General features: G+C 47.7%; 1 protein-coding gene across 2 annotated transcripts in view; it reads left to right on the top strand.

The window, feature by feature from the left end:
- Nucleotides 1-23,152, top strand: part of cep128 (centrosomal protein 128) — a 351,185-nt gene that overhangs the window by 167,243 nt on the left and 160,790 nt on the right. For both annotated transcript variants that reach the window (XM_078406913.1, XM_078406912.1), the window contains exon 17: nt 8,096-8,288. In XM_078406913.1, coding sequence (XP_078263039.1) covers nt 8,096-8,288 — 193 coding nt within the window. The remainder of the gene's footprint in view (nt 1-8,095; nt 8,289-23,152) is intronic.

The following is a 23,152-nucleotide window of genomic DNA, read 5'->3' as shown; positions in this document are numbered from 1 at the left end:
CCAGCGGTATGTTAAGAGAAAAAGATCAGTGAAGACAAATGTGGGTCCCTTGAAGGCAGAAACAGGTGAAATTATTATGGGGAACAAGGAAATGGCAGAAGAGTTGAACAGGTACTTTGGTTCTGTCTTCACTTGGGAAGACACAAACAATCTCCCAGATGTACTAGAGGATGGAGGATCTAGGGAGACAGAGGAACTGAAAGAAATTTGCATTTGGCGAGAAATGGTATTGGGTAGACTGATGGGACTGAAGGTTGATAAATCCCCAGGGCCTGATGGTCTGCATCCCAGGGTACTCAAGGAGGTGGCTCTAGAAATCATGAATGCATTGGTAATCATTTTCCAATGTTCAATAGATTCAGGATCATTTCCTGTGGATTGGAGGGTAGCTAATGTTATTACACTTTTCAAGAAAGGAGCGAGAGAGAAAATGGGGAATTATAGACCAGTTAGCCTGACATCGGTGGTGGGGAAGATGCTGGAGTCAATTATTAAAGAAGTAATAATGGCGCATTTGGATAGCAGTAAAAGGATTGGTCCAAGTCAGCATGGATTTATGAAGGGGAATTCCTGCTAGACTAATCTGGAATTTTTTGAGGATGTGACAAGTAAAATGGATGAAGAAGAGACAGTGGATGTAGTGTTTCTGGACTTTCAGAAAGCCTTTGATAAGGTCCCACACAGGAGATTAGTGGGCAAAATTAGAGCACATGGTATTGGGGGTAGGGTATTGACATGGATAGAGAATTGGTTGGCAGACAGGAAGCAAAGAGTAGGATTAAACTGGTCCTTTTCAGAATGGCAGGCAGTGGCGAGTGGAGTGCCGCAAGGCTCGGTGCTGGGGCCGCAACTATTTACAATATACATTAATGATTTGGATGATGGAATTAAAAGTAACACGAGCAAATTTGCAGATGACACAAAGCTGGGTGGCAGTGTGAACTGCAAAGAAGATGTGAGGAGGTTGCAGGGTGACTTGGACAGGTTGAATGAGTGGGCAGATGCATGGTAGATGCAGTATAATGTTGATAAATGTGAGGTTATCCACTTTGGCGGCAAAACCAAGGAGGCAGATTATTATCTCAATGGTGTCAGATTAGGTAAAAGGGAAGTGCAACGAGACCTGAGCGTTTTTGTCACTGAAAGTAAATATGCAGGTGCAGCAGGCAGTGAAGAAAGCTAATGGCATGTTGTCCTTCATAACGAGATGATTTGAGTGTCAGAGTAAAGAGGTCCTTCTACAGTTGTATAGGGCCTTGGTGAGAACACATCTGGAATATTGTGTACAGTTTTGGTCTCCTAATTTGAGAAAGGACATCCTTGCTATTGAGGCAGTGGGATGTGGGAGGGGATAGAGAGGGAAAAGTCAGATAGTCCCTGCTTTCCCTCTCTATCCCTTCCCCCTTCCCAGATCTCCCACTAGTCTTCCTGTCTCTGTCTAAATCCTATCTTTGTCCCACCCCCTCCCCTGACATCAGTCTGAAGAAGGGTCTCGACCCGAAACGTCACCTATTCCTTCTCTCCCGAGATGCTTTCTGGCCCGCCGAGTTACTCCAGCCTTTTGTGTCTACCTAGGAACTAATTTAGATGGGGCACTTTGGTCAACATGGGCAAGTTGGCCTGAAGGGCCCAACTGTACTGTATGACTATTAATCTAAGGTCGGCATGAGTGAGGTTTGCTATATGATTCTATCAAGGTACGAAGGCAAGTGGTCACCCGCCTCACATTATAAATTGGTTAATTTGTATTATCAATTGCTCTCATACAACTACAAATAGTATTGTGAAGTTGTATGTTACATAATGTCAGTGGGAAACGGTGCTGTTAAACTTCCATGCAATTGTTGAAGCATTTACTGCTTAGTAACTGTGAATTACTGCGAATGTCCCGGTAGCTTGCAGAGTCTGAACTGCAGCCATCCACTGAAGGCTCGAGATTAATATGGCTTCTCCTTCTCTCGGCCTCCTTGCTGACAGGCTTTTGTACTTCTGCTACTGGCAGCAGAGTTTTGTTGTTATTTCTTGCCTTGCCGAAGGCTGAAATAAAACGTCCCTTTTTGTACTTGCCTGGAATCAAAGTTGTGTCAAAAATTTAAACGTCGTTACTGGATGCTTTTATTCAGACTATGAAAGCCCTTTTGCTGCCTGCCTGCTTCCGCGGCGCAAAATCAGGAGAGCAGAAGCCAAGCCGATAGCTTCACATCGTCAATCCGACCTCCTGCCAGGAATCATTAGTAAATTAAATGTAAGCATGAAAGCAAATATGTAGGATTGCTTCAGGTCATTGATGGATTTTAATGTCAGTACCAGAGCAGGTAACCTTTGATCACGAGACTGCTCCTTCCTATTCATTTAGTGAATTTTCTGCCGAGAAGGAATGGGTGACATTTCGGGTCGAGACACTTCTTCTGACGGATTCATTTAGTGGGTTGGGATTTTCATTCGTTGCTGAAATGCAATGCCATTGAGAGACATTCAGAGGGCTCCTTCTTTGACGGCTGCCCAAAGGATCTGGTAGGAATCGTCAAACCACTTAATAAACCCCCCTTATTCTACAAATACGTGGATTGCGGTGGTCTTTTGGCTAGGCATTCTGGTGGCCCTTTAATCTGGGATTAAGGTGGTCTTTTAGTTGATAATTATGGTGGTATTTTCTCGTAGGATCGTGAAGGCCTTTTAGCATGAGATTATGGGTGACTTTTATTTTAGAATTTTAGTCGTTTATTTTAGGAGGGCTTTTATCTTGGTTTTTTTAGTGGTCCTTTAGTTTGGGACAGTGGTGGCCTTTTAGCTTGGGATTGAGGTGGTCTTTTTGGTGGGTTGAGACCGGCGTCGGGAAGCTCCGAAAGCCGCACGAGGTTCGACAAGCCCCGGCCCGGGGTAGATCGCCCGGCGCGGGGGAGCCGAGACCCTCCCCCCCGATGCAGGAGCGCGATCGCCCCGACGAGGATGGCCTGCCGCCGGCTACAGGAGTCAAGATCGTCCCGTCAACGGAAGGCTCAAGGCCCCCGACCGCTGGAGGACAACGAAGGGAGAGATTGAACTTTTTTTCGCCTTCCATTACAATGAAGAATGTGGAGGAGTCACTGTGGTGGATGTTCATGTTAAAATGTATTTTGTGTGTTCTGTTGCTTTTTATTGGTATGACTGTATGGCAAATGAAATTCCTCGTATGTTGCAAAACATACCGGGCTAATAAAGCATGATTGTGATGATTATGATTATGGTGGCCTTTAATCTGAGGATGGTGAAGGGCTTTTAGCTGGCGAATATGGCGGTCCTTTAGCTTGGGATAATGGTGGTCTTTTGACTTGCTATAATGGTGGTCTTTTAGCTTGAGATTGTCGGTGTCCTCTACCTTGGAGTTGTGGTGGTCCTTTAGCTTGGGGTTGTGGTGGTATTTCCAGTTTTGGATCGTGGCGGTCTTTCTAGTTTGGGTTTGTGGTATGTATGAATGAATGAATGAATGAATGAATAAGTTTATTGGCCAAGTATGTACACATACAAGGAATGTGCCTTGGTGCTCCGTTCGCAAGTAATCACACGAGCATACAGTAAACAATTAAGAATGAAGCATAAAACATTAAAACATTAAGAATACAACATTACGGTTTAAACATGTGAGTGAAATAAACCAGAGCAAAAAGAGATGACTGACTTTTGGTTATTGAGTAGACAATAGACAATAGACAATAGACAATAGGTGCAGGAGTAGGCCATTCAGCCCTTCGAGCCAGCACCGCCATTCAATGCGATCATGGCTGATCACTATCAATCAGTACCCCGTTCCTGCCTTCTCCCCATACCCCCTCACTCCGCTATCCTTAAGAGCTCTATCCAGCTCTCTCTTGAAAGCATCCAACGAACTGGCCTCCACTGCCTTCTGAGGCAGAGAATTCCACACCTTCACCACCCTCTGACTGAAAAAGTTCTTCCTCATCTCCGTTCTAAATGGCCTACCCCTTATTCTCAAACTGTGGCCCCTTGTTCTGGACTCCCCCAACATTGGGAACATGTTATCTGCCTCTAATGTGTCCAATCCCCTAATTATCTTATATGTTTCAATAAGATCCCCCCTCATCCTTCTAAATTCCAGTGTATACAAGCCCAATCGCTCCAGCCTTTCAACATACGACAGTCCCGCCATTCCGGGAATTAATCTAGTGAACCTACGCTGCACGCCCTCCATAGCAAGAATATCCTTCCTCAAATTTGGAGACCAAAACTGCACACAGTACTCCAGGTGCGGTCTCACCAGGGCCCGGTACAACTGTAGAAGGACCTCTTTGCTCCTATACTCAACTCCTCTTGTTACGAAGGCCAACATTCCATTGGCTTTCTTCACTGCCTGCTGAACCTGCATGCTTCCTTTCATTGACTGATGCACTAGGACACCCAGATCTCGTTGAACTCCCCCTCCTCCTAACTTGACACCATTCAGATAATAATCTGCCTTTCTATTCTTACTTCCAAAGTGAATAACCTCACACTTATCTACATTAAACTGCATCTGCCATGTATCCGCCCACTCACACAACCTGTCCAGGTCACCCTGCAGCCTTATTGCATCTTCCTCACAATTCACACTACCCCCCAACTTAGTATCATCTGCAAATTTGCTAATGGTACTTTTAATCCCTTCGTCTAAGTCATTAATGTATATCGTAAATAGCTGGGGTCCCAGCACCGAACCTTGCGGTACCCCACTGGTCACTGCCTGCCATTCCGAAAGGGACCCATTTATCCCCACTCTTTGCTTTCTGTCTGTTAACCAATTTTCTATCCATGTCAGTACCCTACCCCCAATACCATGTGCCCTAATTTTGCCCACTAATCTCCTATGTGGGACCTTGTCGAAGGCTTTCTGAAAGTCGAGGTACACCACATCCACTGACTCTCCCTTGTCAATTTTCCTAGTTACATCCTCAAAAAATTCCAGTAGATTTGTCAAGCATGATTTCCCCTTCGTAAATCCATGCTGACTCGGAACGATCCCGTTACTGCTATCCAAATGCTCAGCAATTTCGTCTTTTATAATTGACTCCAGCATTTTCCCCACCACTGATGTCAGACTAACTGGTCTATAATTACCCGTTTTCTCTCTCCCTCCTTTCTTAAAAAGTGGGATAACATTTGCTATTCTCCAATCCACAGGAACTGATCCTGAATCTATAGAACATTGAAAAATGATCTCCAATGCTTCCACTATTTCTAGAGCCACCTCCTTAAGTACTCTGGGATGCAGACCATCAGGCCCTGGGGATTTATCAGCCTTCAGTCCCATCAGTCTACCCAAAACCATTTCCTGCCTAATGTGGATTTCCTTCAGTTCCTCCATCACCCTAGGTTCTCCAGCCCCTAGAACATTTGGGAGATTGTGTGTATCTTCCTCAGTGAAGACAGATCCAAAGTAACGGTTTAACTCGTCTGCCATTTCTTTGTTCCCCATAATAAATTCCCCTGCTTCTGTCTTCAAGGGACCCACATTTGCCTTGACTATTTTTTTCCTCTTCACGTACCTAAAAAAACTTTTGCTATCCTCCTTTATATTATTGGCTAGTTTACCCTCGTACCTCATCTTTTCTCCTCGTATTGCCTTTTTAGTTAACTTTTGTTGCTCTTTAAAAGAGTCCCAATCCTCTGTCTTCCCACTCTTCTTTGCTATGTTATACTTCCTCTCCTTAATTTTTATGCTGTCCCTGACTTCCCTTGTCAGCCACAGGTGTCTCTTACTCCCCTTAGAGTCTTTCCACCTCTTTGGAATAAATTGATCCTGCAACCTCTGCATTATTCCCAGGAATACCTGCCATTGCTGTTCTACCGTCTTCCCTGCTAGGGCCTCCTTCCAATCAATTTTGGCCAGCTCCCGCCTCATGCCTCTGTAATCCCCTTTGCTATACTGTAATACCGACACTTCCGATTTTCCCTTCTGCCTTTCCATTTGCAGAGTAAAACTTATCATGTTGTGATCACTGCCTCCTAATGGCTCTTTTACCTCTAGTCCCCTTATCAGATCAGGATCATTACACAACACTAAATCCAGAATTGCCTTCTCCCTGGTAGGCTCCAGTACAAGCTGTTCTAAGAATCCATCTCGAAGGCACTCTACAAACTCTCTTTCCTGGGGTCCATTTCCAACCTGATTTTCCCAGTCTACCTGCATGTTGAAATCTCCCATAACCACCGTAGCATTACATTTTTGACACGCCAATTTTATCTCCTGATTTAACTTGCACCCTAAGTCGAGGCTACTGTTTGGGGGCCTATAGATAACTCCCATTAGGGTCTTTTTACCCTTACAATTTCTCATTTCTATCCATACTGATTCAACATCTCCTGATTCTATGTCACCCCTTGCAAGGGAATGAATATCATTCCTTACCATCAGAGCAACCCCACCCCCTCTGCCCACCTGTCTGTCTTTTCTATACGTTGTGTACCCCTGAATATTCAGTTCCCAGCCCTGGTCCTCTTGTAGCCATGTCTCAGTGATCCCTACAACATCATACTTGCCCATGACTAACTGAGCCTCAAGCTCATCCACTTTATTTTTTATACTACACGCATTTAAGTACAGCACTTTAACTTCTGTATTTACCTCCCCTCTCACATCGTTCACAATTGGCCCTGCCCTTAATTTCTTTTCCGCTCTAGAACTTCTGTTCCCATTCTTCCGAGAGTCTTTTGCAATATCTCCTGTATTCCCTTTTACCTCATCTTCATATTCACAATTTGTTAACCCCTCCCCCCCACTACTTAGTTTAAAGCCACAGGTGTCACACTAGCAAACCTGCCTGCCAGAATGTTTGTCCCCCTGCTGTTAAGATGCAACCCGTCCCTTTTGTACAAGTCACCCCTAGCCCAGAAGAGATCCCAGTGGTCCAGAAATCTAAATCCCTGCTCTCTGCACCAGTCCCTCAGCCATAAATTCATACCCTCTATCTCTCTGTTCCTGGCCTCACCAGCACGAGGTACCGGTAGCAGTCCAGAGATAACTACCTTCGACGTCCTACTTCTCAGCGTTTTTCCCAACTCTCTAAACTCCCGCTGTAGCACCTCCTTCCTCTTCCGCCCGACGTCATTCGTGCCCACGTGCACAACGACTTCAGGTTGATCGCCTTCCCTCGCTAGGATTTTCTGAAGCCGGTCTGTGATGTGTTGAACCCTGGCACCAGGGAGGCAACAGACCATCCTCAAGTCCCTCCTGCTGCCACAGAATCTTCTGTCCGTCCCTCGGACTATGGAGTCACCGACCACTACGGCTCTTCCAGACTTCGGTCTCCCCTGTCGTGTATCCTTGCCAACAGGTCCGCCACTCGGACTGGAAACGTCTTCTGCCCCGACAGTTCCCAAGAGGGTATACCTATTTGCAATAGGCACAGCCACTGGGGTCTCCTGTAGTCCACGTCCACTCCCCCCGGAAACAGTCTCCCACCTTCGCTCGACCTGGACCCTTGGCGTGACAGCCTCACAATAGGTCCTGTCGAGGAAACTCTCACATTCCCGGATGGCCCTGAGGTCATCCAACTGCCTCTCCAACTCCACCACACGTCCCTTCTACTCCTCGCGGGGAAAAAGCTGTTTTTATGTCTGGCTATGGCTGCTTTGACAGTCCGGAGTCGCCTTCCAGAGGGAAGTGCTTCAAAGAGTTTGTGGCCAGGGTGAGAGGGGTCAGAGATGATCTTGCCCACTCGCTTCCTGGCCCTTGCAGTGTACAGTTCGTCAATGGGGGGGAAGGTTGCAGCCAACAACCTTCTCAGCTGATCGAACGATTCGTTGCAGCCAGGTACATGGATAGGACAGGTTTGGAGGGTTATGGGCCAAATGCATGCAGGTGGGACTAGTGTGGATGGGAGATAGACACAAAAAAGCTGGAGTAACACAGTGGGTCAGACAGCGTCACTGGAGAAAAGGAATAGGTGACGTTTCGGGTCGAGGCCCAACTTCAGACTGACTTTTTGGGTGGAGCCCCTTCTTCAGAGGGGCGTGTTGGTCGTTGTGGGCGAGTTGGGCCGAAGCATCTGTTTCCAAACTGTTGTTGACTCTGTGACTATTTGGCTCCATGGACTCTGTGACTAACAATGTCTCTCTTCAGACCAAGCTGCAGTGGCTGTGCGAGGAGGTGAGAGAGCGAGGGGGGAGAGAGGCGAAGTTGCGTTCGCATCTGCGGCAGTGTCGAGCCCAGCTGAAGGAGCTCATGCAGAGCAAGGAGTCCGAGTCCGAGCTCTTCATCGAGCAGATCACAAAGCAGGAGCGTCTCCTGGAGGAAATCCACCGGGAAAAAAGAGGTCAGTCCCCAGCGAGCCTCGCGTGATGCGGCCCGTGGGGCGGGGATGCCCGAGAGGAGTTGTGCGACCGGAACTGACGCGTGTCATCACGGAGTGAGAGTGGAAGGGAGCAGTCCCGGGTTTGCAATGAGTGTGACTGATGACCTCCCCATGGTGATTGAATTACAGAGCGATGAGCTGCTGCTGAACACAGCGGCCGATCACGGCAGGTTGACAACAAACCAGCTCAATGGTATTGTGCAATTCTAGCTGTGGAACCATGAGGTTAAAGTGACAGACCTGACTTTCAGCCAAAATATACAACGAAGTATACTTCAACCGAACTATACATCATCTTGCTATTGAGGGCGTGCAGCGTAGGTTTACGAGGTTAATTCCCGGAATGGCGGGACTGTCGTACGTTGAAAGACTGGAGCGACTAGGCTTGTATACGCTGGAATTTAGAAGGATGAGAGGAGATCTTATCGAAACGTATAAGATTATTAAGGGGTTGGACACGTTAGAGGCAGGAAACATGTCCCAATGTTGGGGGAGTCCAGAACAAGGGGCCACAGTTTAAGAATAAGGGGTAGGCCATTTAGAATGGAGATGAGGAAAAACATTTTCAGTCAGAGAGTTGTGAATCTGTGGAATTCTCTGCCTCAGAAGGCAGTGGAGGCCAATTCTCTGAATGCATTCAAGAGAGAGCTAGATAGAGCTCTTAAGGATAGCGGAGTCAGGGGGTATGGGGAGAAGGCAGGAACGGGGTACAGATTGAGAATGATCAGCCATGATCACATTGAATGGCGGTGCTGGCTCTCCAAACGGGCGCGGCGATGGGAGTGCAAAACCTGTTGATCTCCAAACGGGCGCGGCGATGGGAGTGCGCGAAAGAGCCAGTTAACCACTGTCCCTCAACTATCGGGCGGCACGGTGGCACAGCGGTAGAGTTGCTGCCTCGCAGCGCCAGAGTCCCGGCTTTGATCCCGACCATGGGTGCTGTCTGTACGTTCTCCCCGTGACCTGCGTGGGATTTTTCCTCGCGCTCTAGTTTCCTCCTACACTCCAAAGCCGTACTGGTTTGTACGGTAATTGACTTCGGCAGAACTGTAAATTGTAGGAGAGTGTCAGTGTGTGGGGATTGCCGGCTGCCGAGGACACGGTGGGCCAAAGGGCCTGTTTCTGCACGGTATCTCTGTACTAAACTAAACAAAACTATATTCTACATCCTGTATCTTCCCCTTTGTTCTATCTATTGTACTGATTGTATCTACGTATGGAATATCTTATCTGATTGGATAGCATGCAGAACAAAGCTTTTCACTGTACCTCAGTATGCAGCAATAATAAACATAAACCTAAACCTATACTTTCCGCTTTGTTTAGTTTATTGTCACATGTACCGAGGTACAGTGAAAAGCTTTTTGTTGTGTGCCTCTGAAGAAGGGTCTCGACCCGAAACGTCACCCATTCCTTCTCAATAGACAATAGACAATAGGTGCAGGAGTAGGCCATTCGGCCCTTCGAGCCAGCACCGCCATTCAATGTGATCATGGCTGATCATTCTCAATCAGTACCCCTTTCCTGCCTTCTCCCCATACCCCCTGACTCCGCTATTCTTAAGAGCTCTATCTAGCTAGCTCTTATTTTGAATGCATTCAGAGAATTGGCCTCCACTGCCTTCTGAGACAGAGAATTCCACAGATTCACAACTCTCTGACTGAAAAAGTTTTTCCTCATCTCCGTTCCAAATGGCCTACCCCTTATTCCTAAACTGTGGCCCCTGGTTCTGGACTCCCCCAACATTGGGAACATGTTTCCTGAGATGCTGCCTGACCTGGTACACATGACAATAAGCTAAACTCAACTGAACAAAATTGCTCGCATTACTCCAAATGCGGCCTGACCAGCGCCTCATGTCTTACAGAGTTCATGTTCAAGACCATCGGCCTTTTATCAGAGCGGCAGTGTTCTGTTGTGTAAATTTTGCCTTCTGTTCACGAGCCTTTATACAACCTGTGACAAAAATTCCATGAGGTATTTGCATTCACGTAGCATCCTACTTAATCCCTGGACATCCGAAGCATTTACATTAATGATGATCTAGTTTTGAAATCTAGGAAATGTTACCCGCAGGAATGATTTAATTTCTGTTGCCCACATCATCGGTCGGTGCACAGGAATTTATTCAACAATCCCTCTAACAATAAAGTGCGAAGATCCCAAATAATTAAACTGCAATAAAATAATAAAAGCCTGGGAGGCATGCTGACAACATTATGTATTAAATACATAAAATGTACGTGTGCACAGGGTTAGTTGTGGCTTCGCAGTAGCATTTAGTTTCTCATTCAAAAGGATGTGGGTCAATGTTTCTCTCCAGAAATTTGATCACTTACTTTCCTTTATTAGCAGAGATGTTGAACATACAAGCTGGAAGGTAATGCTAAAACTGCACAAAAGATCAATTAGGCCACAATTGGAGAAGCACAGTTCTCATCACCAGGTTACGGGAAGGATGTGATGGCACTTAGTGGTGATGCTGCCGACGGCAATGAAAGAGTTTTGTTTAATTTATTGTTCGTTAGAGCTCTAGGGGCTAGCGGAGTCGAGGGATATGGGGAGAAAGCAGGGACGGGTTACCGATTGTGGATGATCAGCCATGATCACAATGAATGGCGGTGCTGACTCAAAGGGTCAAATGGCCTCCTCCTGCACCTATTTTCTATGTTTCTATTGTCACGCCTACCGAGGTACAGTGAAAAGCTTTTGTTGCGTGCTATCCAGTCAGCAGAAGGACTATACATGACAATACATGACACGGTGGCACAGCGGTAGAGTTGCTGCCTTACAACGAATGCAGCGCCGGAGACCCGGGTTCGATCCCGACTACGGGTGCTGCCTGTACGGAGTTCGTACGTTCTCCCCGTGACCTGCGTGGGTTTGCTCCGAGATCTTTGGTTTCCACCTACTCTCCAAAGATAGTGTTAATGTGTGGGGATCGCTGGTCGGTGCGGACCCGGTGGGCCGAAAGGGCCTTTTTCCGCGCTGTATCTCCAAACTAAATCGAGCCATTCACAGTGGACAGATACACGTTAAGAGCGCTGGAGGAGTAGAGATTTAAACGTATGGAGCGATTGCAATGTGTGGTTGCAGGTCTGCTTCTGTGACCAGTACACAAAGACTCGCCTGGGTTTGGCCCCATCGTGATTCAGACAATCAGACACATAAATGACCAGATAATCTGTTTTATGGAAGAGTAAATATCAGCCAGGATTCAAGAACTCCCTTGTTGCTCTTTGAGCAGTATAAAATCACGAGGGGAATAGATAAGGTAAATGCACAGAGTCTTTTACCCAGAGTAGGGGAATCAAGAGCCAGAGGAAATATGTTTAAGGTGAAACAGAGAAACATAGAAAATAGGTGCAGGAGGAGGCCATTTGGCCCTTCGAGCCAGCACCGCCATTCATTGTGATCATCCACAATCAGTAACCCGTGCCTGCCTTCTCCCCATATCCCTTGATTCCACCGGTCCCTAGAGCTCTACGAGGTTTAATAGGAGCCTGAGGAGCAACCTTTTCACACAGGGTGGTGGGTGTATGGAATGAGCTGCCAGAGGAGGTAGTTGAAGTAGGTCCTATCACAGCATTTAAAAAAACAGCTACATGGGCAGGATAGGTTTAGAGAGATATGGGGAAAAAACGCTCACTAACATGTGGGATTAGTGTAGATGGGGCATGTTGGTCAGCATTGGCAAGTTGGGCTGAAGGGCCTGTTCCCACGCTATATGACTATGACTCTAGTTATTCAGTTAAATAGTTCCACTGTCCTTTTAGGTGGATGTAGTATCTATAACAGTGCCTAATTTCATCTGAAAGCACATCCCTTGTAACTCCACACAGCACTATGATTATCAACCTGGATCGTAGGTTGGGGGAACATACGGTACAGAATGAGTCCATTCAGCCCATCCTGTGAAACGTGAAGTACTTGGATTAATCCCGCATACCAGTTCTCAATGAGTGATACTAGACTCACCCAGGTCATTTTTAAATGGGATTAGGGTTTCTTGCTCCTCCTGACCTCCAGGCAGTGATTTCTCGACCCCAACACTGTTTTGGATGACAGAGAAATCCTTCTATATTAAATCCATATCGACTAGTTGGCAGGCAGATAGGACTAGCTTGGTCAGCATGGACGAGTTCGGCCAAAGGCCTGTATCCATGCTGTAAGACTCTAGTTATTCATCTCTCTGCTAAAGAAAATAAGGCCTTCTTGTTCAGATCTCCTGGAAGTTCATGCATCTCCATCAGATCAGATCCGCACACCTTCCTAAACCAGGAAGAGTTCCAGTCTAACCAATGTATTGATATTGCTTTATCATTGTCACGTGCACCGAGCCATAGCTAAGAGCTTTGTTTGTGTGCTACCCAGACAAATCACACTGTACATGAGCACAGTCAAGCTATGCACAAGTACAATAGGTAGTGCAAAGAGAAAAACGTTGGCGAGCAGAGCATAGTGTTACAGGGACTGCAGGGTGGCACAGCGGTGGAGTTGCTGCCATGCAGCGCCAGAGACCCAGGTTTGATCCTGACTACGGGCGCTGCCTGCACGGAGTTTGTACGTTCTCCCCGTGACCGTGTGGGTTTCCTCCGGGTGCTCCGGTTTCCTCCCGCATCCAAAGATGTGCAGGTTTATAGATTAATTGGCTTCGGTAAAATTGTTCATTGTCCCGAGTGTGTGGGATAGTGTTAGTGTACGGGATGATCACCGGGTCGGCACGGACTCAGTGGGCCAGAGGGCTCGTTCCTGCGCTGCATCTCTAGAGTCTAAAGTCTACAGCATCATAACGTTACAGTCATAAGGTACAACTTCTCTGACGAACCGTGCTCTCTGACGCGGTAGTGGCAACAACTCTACCGCGGCGCCACCGCGCCACCGCGCCGCACCTTTTATTTCTAACTAGACCAAGTGGATCCTGCATTGGTGCAGCACCCTCTCCTTCCCCCCTCCCCTCTCCCCACCTCCCCCCCTCCCCTCTCTCCCCCTTCCCACCCCTCCCCCCCCTCCCTCCCCCTCTCCTCCCCTCTCCCTCCCCCTCCCTCCTTCCCCCCACTCCATCCCTCTCAACCCTCCTTATCCTCCCTCCTCCCCCCTCCCTCCCTCCCCCTCCACTCCCTCCCTCCCTCCCGAGGAGATAGATTTAAACTTTAAAATGTGAGTAACTTTGAAAACATAGCACCGATTTCAATGGCATTGCACCAAAGGGACGACGGTGAGTAAGGTGGGCCTAAAATTGTCGCGCTATCGTGTACCGTTTTGGCTGTAGTTCAGGAACAAACAAACAAACAAACAAACAAACGAGAGTTTTAGTATCTAGATGGCAGGGAGCAACATTCCACCTGGTCTATACCTTGGGCAAGGAAGGTGCATGCAATCATGTTTCTGAGTGAGTTTGGTCCCGTGATATTCTGATTTAGAGGCCACCACTGAGCTTGTGGCACATAATTTATGGTGCGTCTGTGGAAGTTTGTTGGAATGATTGGAGACATGCCAAATTTTCTCAGTCTCCTCAGGAAGTAGAGGCGGTGGGTCAGCCTTCTTGGCCGTCACCACACTGTGTTTGGTCCACGATAGATCCTGTGGTTGGGATTTGTAAACGCTCAGAACGAGAGCTTTGCTGCCTGAGCCATCAGCGTGTAAGAATAGCCAAGCAGCATATTTTTAGTTGCGCAATTCGGATGTATTTATGAACCCACAGCTGTACTAATCAACCGTAATTCACTTATCACTCACTCCTGCGTTCAGAATAGTGAAGGGAACTTGACGTGGAGATTATGGAACGCATTTGAATTGCATTAGACCAGTTAGTTTGGAATACTGCAGCTACAGCAAGCTTGTGGTGCAATCAGTGAGTCGGGTAATTGTGCATCTCAAAGGAACTGAAAGCTGTTTGCAATCCAGTTATAGAGCCATAGAGTGATACAGCACGGAAATAGGCCCTTTGGCCCAACTTGCCCAACGTGTCCCAGCTACACTAGTCCCACCTGCCTGCGTTTGGCCCATATCCCTCCAAACCTGTCCTTAAACTGTTTCTTAAATGTTGGGATAGTTCCTGCCTCAACTACCTCCTCTGGCAGCTTGTTCCATACACCCACCACCAGATTCCTATTGGTGTCTCAGTCTTATGCACATCACGTGCCAGATCTTGCCCCACCCCCCCTCACCTCTTCATACCGGTTATCTCACCTCCACACTTTCTGTCCAGTCGTCCCAAAATGTTGGCTGTCCATTTCCCTCCACAGACGCTGCCTGACCTGCCGTTCCTCCAATAGTTAGTTTTTCTTTTGTCATAGTCAATAGTCAAAGTCATTAGTTTTTTGGCATGTTTACTAAGGTACAGTGAAAAGCTTTTGTCGTGTGCTAACCAGTCAGCGGAAAGACAATGCATGATTATAATCGAGCCGTCCACAGTGTACAGTTACAGGACAAAGGGAGTATTGTGAATAACATTTAGTGCAAGATAAAGCCAATAAAGTTTGATCAAAGATAGCCTGAGAGGCTCCAATGAGGTCGATAGTAGTTCAAGACTACTCTCTAGTTGTTGGTAAGACGGTTCAGTTGCCTGATAACAGCTGGGAACAAACTGTCCCTGAATCTGGAGGTGTGGGTTTTCACACTTCAGTACCTCTTGCCTGATGGGAGAGGGGAGAAGAAGGAGTGGCCGGGGTGCGACTGGTCCTTGATTATGCTGCTGGCCTTGCCGAGGCAGCGTGAGGTATAAATGGAGTCAATGGAAGGGAGGTTGGTTTGTGTGATGGTCTGGGCTGCATCCAGTGCAATTTTTCGCAGTCTTGGATGGAGCTGTTCCCAAACAATGCATCCCGACAAAATGCTTTCTACGACGCATTTTGCTACAGATTTCAACATCTGCAGTTTTTTGTGCCTCTATGATACACCGCTCTGTTCCTATGTTAAAGTGCTACGTTGGGTGATGATCACGAGAGAAGTACTGGGCTGCACGGTGGCGCAGCAGTAGAGTTGCTGCCTCACAGCGCCAGAGACCCGGGTTCGATCCTGACTACGGTTGCTGTCTGTACGTAGTTTGTACGTTTTCCCCGTGACCTGCATGGGTTTTCTCTGAGATCTTCGGTTTCCTCCCACACTCCAAAGACGTGCAGGTTTGTAGATTAATTGGAGTGGTATAAATGTTAAAAAATTGTCCTTAGTGTGTGTAGGGTAGTGTTAGTGTGCGGGGATCGCTGGTCGGCGCGGACTCGGTGGGCCGAAGGGCCTGCTTCCGCGCTGTATCTCCAAACTACACTAAAACTAAAGTAGAGTTTGTGGAGGTCCGGGATATACAGATCGTAAGGCATGGAAGTGAAGCGCCAATGTGTTTGCTGACATAAATGTTATCACTTTTAACCACCCTGGTTTTGTGAGTTCTGCGGTGACTGATAAGATCAGCGTGGGAACCACAGACTCTACAGCAGATGACACAGGGGATCACAGCACCATATAATTGGACCGCACGGATTCATGGCCTTTATACTTGCACCGCAGAGAGCATCTCAGTGGGACGCAACGCAGCATGGTTTGGGAACCGCTCCAACCAAGACCGCATGAAATTGCAGACAGTTGTGGACGTAGCCCAGACCATACAAACTCCCTTTATTCAAGTAATAAATATTTACAAAACATCTTCTTTTTAACAACTCCATCCGACATTTCCGGAGGTTACACTTTCAATACAATTATTCACTTCCAAATTTACAGACATTTACACAGTATCCCTTATTTGGAGGGGCGTCTCCACCAGACCCTGCCTCCCCATGTCCAGCAGCGGAAGGACCCTAGACTGTGGTCCTCCCCCACAGAGCCTTGGCGTTGGCTGCACCAAGCTTCAGTGCGTCCCTCAGCACGTACTCCTGCAGTCTGGAGCGGGCCAGTCGGCAACATTCCTTGACGGACAGCTCGCTCCGCTGGGAGGTCAACAAAGCTCGGGCCATACAAACTCCCTGCCATTGACTCGATCTACAGTGCACGCTGCCTCGGCAAGGCCACCAGCATAATCGAGGACCAGCCTCCCTCTTCTCCCCTCTCTCATCAAGCACGAGGTACAATAATAATAATAATAATAATAATAATAATAATAACAATAACGTGACAAAAATAATCTAAACTAAACTACTTGAACTAGTCTCATTTGCCTAGCATTTGGCCCATATCACACTCAACTTTTTAAAATCCAAGTACTTGTCTAAATGTCACAATGGTGCAGCGGTAGAGTTGCTGCCTTACAGCGCCAGAGACCCTGGGTCAACCCTGACTATGGGTGCTGTCTGTACGCAGTTTGTACGTTCTCCCTGTGACCACGTGGGTTTTCTCCGGGGGCACTCCGGTTTCGATTGAGAATGTTACAAAGTTCACTATGCATTCTGATCCATATTACAATCAACAAAAGCAATCAATAAAGGATTGACCTAAATCCTCATTATGGCCTACTTTCCCTCCACTACCATAATTTTGGTCCTCCCATCTCCTCCAGGCAAACATTCCGCCCTTGCTCTCTCCTTTTATGTACTTCATCTCAACCATTGTCAGCTGTGCCATCAGCTAACTGGGCTCCACCTGCAAGAAGCCCATGTGGTCACAGGGAGAACGTGCAAACTCCGTACAGTCAGCACTTGTGGTCAAGAGAAAGCACACCAACGCCTCCACTTCCTTAGAAGGCTTAGGAAATTCGGCATGTCCACTACAACTCTCACCTACTTCTGCAGATGAACCAAGGACAGCATTTTATCAGGATGCATCACAGTTTGGTTTGGGAAACAGAAACATAGAAACATAGAAACATAGAAAATAGGTGCAGGAGTAGGCCATTCAGCCCTTCGAGCCTGCACCGCCATTCAATATGATCATGGCTGATCATCCAGCTCAGTAGCCTGTATCTGCCTTCCCTCCATACCCCCTGATCCCTTTAGCAAAAAGGGCCACATCTAACTCCCTCTTAAATATAGCCAATGAACTGGCCTCAACTACCTTCTGTGGCAGAGAATTCCACAGACTCACCACTCTCTGTGTGAAGAAATGTTTTCTCATCTCGGTCCTAAAAGACTTCCCCCTTATCCTTAAGCTGTGACCTCTGGTTCTGGACTCCCCCAACATCGGGAACAATCTTCCCGCATCTAGCCTCTCCAACCCCTTAAGAATTTTATATGTTTCTATAAGATCCCCCCTCAGTCTTCTAAATTCCAGCGAGTACAAGCCTAGTCTATCCAGTCTTTCCTCATATGAAAGTCCCGCCATCCCAGGGATCAATCTGGTGAACCTTCTCTGTACTCCCTCTAAGGCAAGAACGTCTTTCCTCAGGTTAGGAGACCAAAACTGCACACAATACTCCAGGTGCGGTCTCACCAAGGCCCAGTACAACTGCAGCAGAACCTCCCTGCTCCTAAACTCAAATACAATACAATACAATATATCTTTATTGTCATTGTACCCAGGGGTACAACGAGATTGGGAATGCGCCTCCCATACGATGCAATAATTTAAGTAATTAACAGCAACCCAACGAAACGAAACAATTGTAACAGTTTTTAGACAGGGTAAAGTGCAAGTTGATCTATGCGTTGTGGCCATCCGGCTCAGCAGGACCGGTTCATAGCAGCTATGGCCCTGGGGATGAAGCTGTTCCTGAGTCTGGAGGTGCGGGCGTAGAAGGCCTTGTATCGTCTGCCCGATGGAAGGAGTTCGAACAGACTGTTGCAGGGGTGTGAAGAGTCTTTGTGGATGCTGGTGGCTTTTCTGAGGCATCGTGTGTTGTAGATGCCCTCCAAGTCTGGTAGCTGTGTTCCGATGGCCCTCTGAGCTCTATGGACTACCCGCTGTAGAGCTTTCCTTTCTGCCTCCGTGCAGCTGAGGTACCACACAGGGATGCCATGCGTTAGGATGCTCTCTATGGTGCAGCGGTAGAAGGTCGTCAGCAGCTGTTGGGGTAGACCAGACTTTTTCAGTGTTCTTAAGTAGAACAGTCTTTGTTGTGCCTTCTTGACCAGCGCAGCAGTGTTATTGGACCATGTTAGGTCCTCCGAAATGTGAGTGCCCAGAAACTTGAAGCTGGACACTCTCTCCACACTGTCCCCGTTGATAGAGATCGGGGCATATTCCCTGTTATGTGACCTACGGAAGTTGATGATCAGCTCCTTGGTCTTGGTGGTATTTAGGTTCTGCACCTCCGCTCTGTAGTTTGTTTCATCCCCGTTGGTGATAAGCCCGATCACCGTTGTGTCGTCTGCAAACTTGACAATGGTGTTGGTGTCGAATGCAGGAACACAGTCGTGTGTGAAGAGGGAGTAGAGCATGGGGCTCAGAACACAGCCCTGTGGTGTGCCGGTACTCAGGGTGATAGTGGAGGACAGGTGCGGGCCCATTCTCACTGCCTGCGGTCGTTCCAGCAGGAAGTCCAGGATCCAGTCACATAATGACGAGCTGAGGCCTAGCTGGTGGAGTTTGGTGATGAGCTTGGTGGGGATGACCGTGTTGAAGGCGGAGCTATAGTCTATGAATAGCATCCTCACGTACGTGCCCTGTCTCTCTAGGTGAGTCAGGACAGTGTGAAGAGCCAGAGAGATGGCGTCCTCTGTGGATCTATTTGCCCTGTATGCAAATTGATGTGGGTCCAGTGAGTCAGGGATGCTGGATTTGATGTGTGAGAGGACCAGCCTCTCAAAGCACTTCATGACTATCGGCATTAGGGCAACCGGGCGGTAGTCGTTCAGGTTGGAGATCTTTGCTTTTTTCGGCACCGGAACTATGATAGCCGACTTCAGGCACTTGGGGACCGTAGCTAGAGATAATGACAGGTTAAAGATCCTGGTGAATATGAATGCCAACATACCATTCGCTTTCTTCACTGCCTGCTGCACCTGCATGCTTGCTTTCAATGACTGGTGTACCATGACACCCAGGTCACGTTGCATCTCCCCTTCTCCCAATCGGTCACCATTCAGGTAATACTCTGCTTTCCTGTTCTTGCCGCCAAAGTGGATAACCTCACATTTATCCACATTATATTGCATCTGCCATGCATTTGCCCACTCGCCTAATCTATCCAAGTCACTCTGCAGCCTCCTAGCATCCTCCTCGCAGCTAACACTGCCACCCAGCTTCGTGTCATCCGCAAACTTAGAGATGTTGCATTCAATTTCCTCGTCCAAATCATTAATATACACTGTAAATAACTGGGGTCCCAGCACTGAGCCTTGCGGTACCCCACTAGTCAATGCCTGCCATTCCGAAAAGGACCCGTTTATTCCTACTCTTTGCTTCCTGTCCGCCAACCAATTTTCTATCCACCTCAACACTGAACCCTCAATACCGTGTGCTTTAAGATGGGAACAGCTCCATCCAAGACCGCAAGGAATTGCAGCGAATTGTGGACACAGCCCAGACCATCACACAAACCAACCCACCTTCTACTGACTCCATTTGTACCTCACGCTGCCCCGGCAAGGCCAGCAGCATAATGAAGGACGAGTCACACCCAGGCCACTCCCTCTTCTCCCCTCTCCCATCAGGCAAAAGTTACAGAAGTGTGAAAACGCACACCTCCAGATTCAGGGACAGTTTTTTCCCAGGTACCAGGTCGACACAAAATGCTGCATCTCTGGAGAGAAGGAATGGGTGACATTTCGGGTCAAGACGTCTGTAGAAACGTCACCCATTCCTCATCTCCAGAGATGCTGCCTGTTCCGCTGGGTTACTCCAGCATTTTGTGTCTACCTTTGATTTAAACCAGCACCTGCAGTTCTTTCCTACACGGTTTCTTCCCAGCTGTTATCGGGCAACTGAAATCATCCCACCACAACCAGAGAGCAGTGCTGAACTACTACCTACCTCTTTGGTGACCAGAGGACTACCCTTGATCAGACTTTGCTGGCTTTACCTTGCACTAAACGTTATTCCCTTATCATGTATCTACACACTGTAAATGGATCGATTGTAATCACGTATTGTCTTTCTGCTGACTGGTTAGCACGCAACAAAAGCTTTTCACTGTACCTCGGTACATGTGACAGTAGTAATAAACTAAACTAAACTAAACTAAACTAAGCTACCTTGGGCGCACATGCAAGAAACCCATGCACACAGGAACCACAAGGAGACCGTACAGACTCTGTATGGCTTGCATACAGTGGAATTTAGAAGGATGTTCCCAATGTTGGGGGAGTCCAGAACAAGGGGCCACAGTTTAAGAATAAGGGGTAGGCCATTTAGAACGGAGATGAGGGAAAACTTTTTCAGTCAGAAAGTTGTGAATCTGTGGAATTCTCTTCGTCAGAAGGCAGTGGAGGCCAATTCTCTGAATGCATTCAAGAGAGAGCTAGATAGAGCTCTTAAGGATAGCGGAGTCAGGGGGTATGGGGAAAAGGCAGGAACGGGGTACTGGTTGAGAATGAGCAGCCATGATAACATTGAATGGTGGTGCTGGCTCGAAGGGCCGAATGGCCTCCTCCTGCACCTATTGTCTATTGTCTATTGTCGCCCGTGGTCAGGATCGAACCCGGATCACTGGCGCTGTAGGGCAGCAACTCTACCGCTGCGCCACTGGGCTGTTCTATCTTCTAAAATTAATTTGTTAAAAATGCAATGAAGAGTACACAAGGTTCCAGTGCTTTATTTGCCAAGTGTTGTGTTGAACTCCAGTTCAATGGGAACAATGCTAAAGTTCACTAAAAACACTAACTGCAATCGCATTTCGCAGGTCGTGTCTGAAAATCAGGTTTCCCAGGCAGTGGATGATTGCTTCATTTGCAAAGAAATTATTAGCATTTGTTCTCGAGTGATGACCCTCAGATTACATTATGTCAGATTTATACATAATTATAGATGAGCCTCTCACTGGGGTCTCCTCTATATCAAGCAGCTCCCCCTCTCCCCATTCGAAACAAGGATAGAGTCCCCCTTGTCCTCACCTTCCACCCCATCAGCTGTCGTATCTGCCAACATTTCCATCAACCTCCAACGGGATCCCACTACTGGCCACATCTTCCCATTCCCTCCCCTTTCTGCGTTCCGCAGAGACCGTTCCCTCCGTAACTCCCTGGTCCACTCGTCCCTTCCTACCCAAACCACCCCCTCTCCAGGTACTTTCCCCTGCAACCGCAGGAGATGCAACACTTGTCCCTTTACCTCCCCCCTCGACTCCATCCAAAGACCCAAACAGTCTTTCCAGGTGAGGCAGAGGTTCACCTGCACCTCCTCCAACTTCATCTATTGCATCCGCTGTTCCAGATGTCAACTTCTCTACATCGGCGAGACCAAGCGCAGGCTCAGACCAGGGATCCATGCATCTTAACACTATCATACACACACTAGGGACAATTTTTCTTACATTTACCAAGCCGATTTACCTACAGACCTCAGTACGTCTTTGGAGTGTGGGAGTAAACCGGAGATCTTGGAGAAAACCCACGCGGTCACGGGGAGAACGTACAAACTCCGTAAAGAGCGCACCCGTAGTCAGGTTCAAACCCGGGTCTCCGGCGCTGCAAGCGCTGTAAGGCAGCAACTCTACCGCAGCGCCCCCGTGCCACCCTAACATGATCTTGCACACCTCCAGACTCATGGACAGTTCCTTCCCAACTATTATCATCCTATAACCAACTAGGGAGCGGTCCTGAGCTACTATCTACCTCATCAGAGACCTTCGGGCTATCTTTGATCGGACTTTACTGGACTTTTATCTTGCACTAAACATTATTCTGTTTATCCTATATCTGTGTACTGCGGACGGCTGGATTGTAATCATGTATAGACTTTCCGTTGACTGGATAGCAGGCAACAAAAAGATTTTCACTGTACTTCGTGACGATAAACTAAACTGAAACTAAATGGGCTGCACGAGTAGAATAACAGACAAATGTTAAAGTGTTTTCATCCCCTCATGTGCCACCGCCATGCCCTTTGGCCCATCAAGTCCGTGCTTGCAGTGAACCACCCATTTACACTGATTCAATATCAATCCCCACATTCTCATCAACTCACTGTACTAGGAAAGATGTTGTTACGATGAAACGGGTGCGGGGAAGATTTACGAGGATGTTGCCAGGGCGCTAGGTGTAGGGGGAGGTTGGGCAGGCTAGGACTATATTCCTTGGAGCACAGGAGGACGAAGGGGGTGACCTTATAGAGATGTACAAAATCATGAGAGGAATAGATCGGATAGACACGCGGAACCTTTCACTCAGAATTTGGGGGATCACGAACAAGAGGACATAGATTTAAGGTGAGGGGGGAAAGATTTAATAGGAATTTGAGGGGGCAACTTTTTTACACAGAGGGTGGTAGATATATGGAACAAGCTGTCGCTGGTGCCTGAAGTAGGTACTGGCAGAACGTTTAAGAAACTTTTGGATGGGTACATGGATAGGATAGGTTTAGAGAGATATAGGCCAAACGCAGGCAGGGGGGACTAGTGTAGATAGTGGGCATCTTGGTGGATGTGGGCATGTAGGACCAAAGGGCCTGTTTCCACGCTGTATGAATTTATGACACATGCCCCCCCCCCCACATATTCTACCACTCACCCACACAGTAAGAGCGATGTACATTGCCTAACTAATGTACCTGTGTAGCCCACCACATTGGGAACACTCTACATTTCAACGGTGGCGCAGCGGTAGAGTTGCTGCCTTACAGCGAATGCAGCACTGGAGACTCAGGTTCGATCGTGACTTCGGGCGCCGTCTGTACGGAGTTTGTACGTTCTCCCCGTGACCTGCGTGGGTTTTCTCCGAGATCTTCGGTTTCCTCCCACACTCCAAAGAGACGTACAGGTATGTAGGTTAATTGACTTGGTAATATGTAAAAATTGTCCC

The sequence above is a fragment of the Rhinoraja longicauda genome, chromosome 10 (assembly GCF_053455715.1).
Source record: "Rhinoraja longicauda isolate Sanriku21f chromosome 10, sRhiLon1.1, whole genome shotgun sequence".
Lineage (NCBI taxonomy): Eukaryota > Metazoa > Chordata > Chondrichthyes > Rajiformes > Arhynchobatidae > Rhinoraja > Rhinoraja longicauda.
This window is presented reverse-complemented; position numbering and strand designations above follow the sequence as displayed.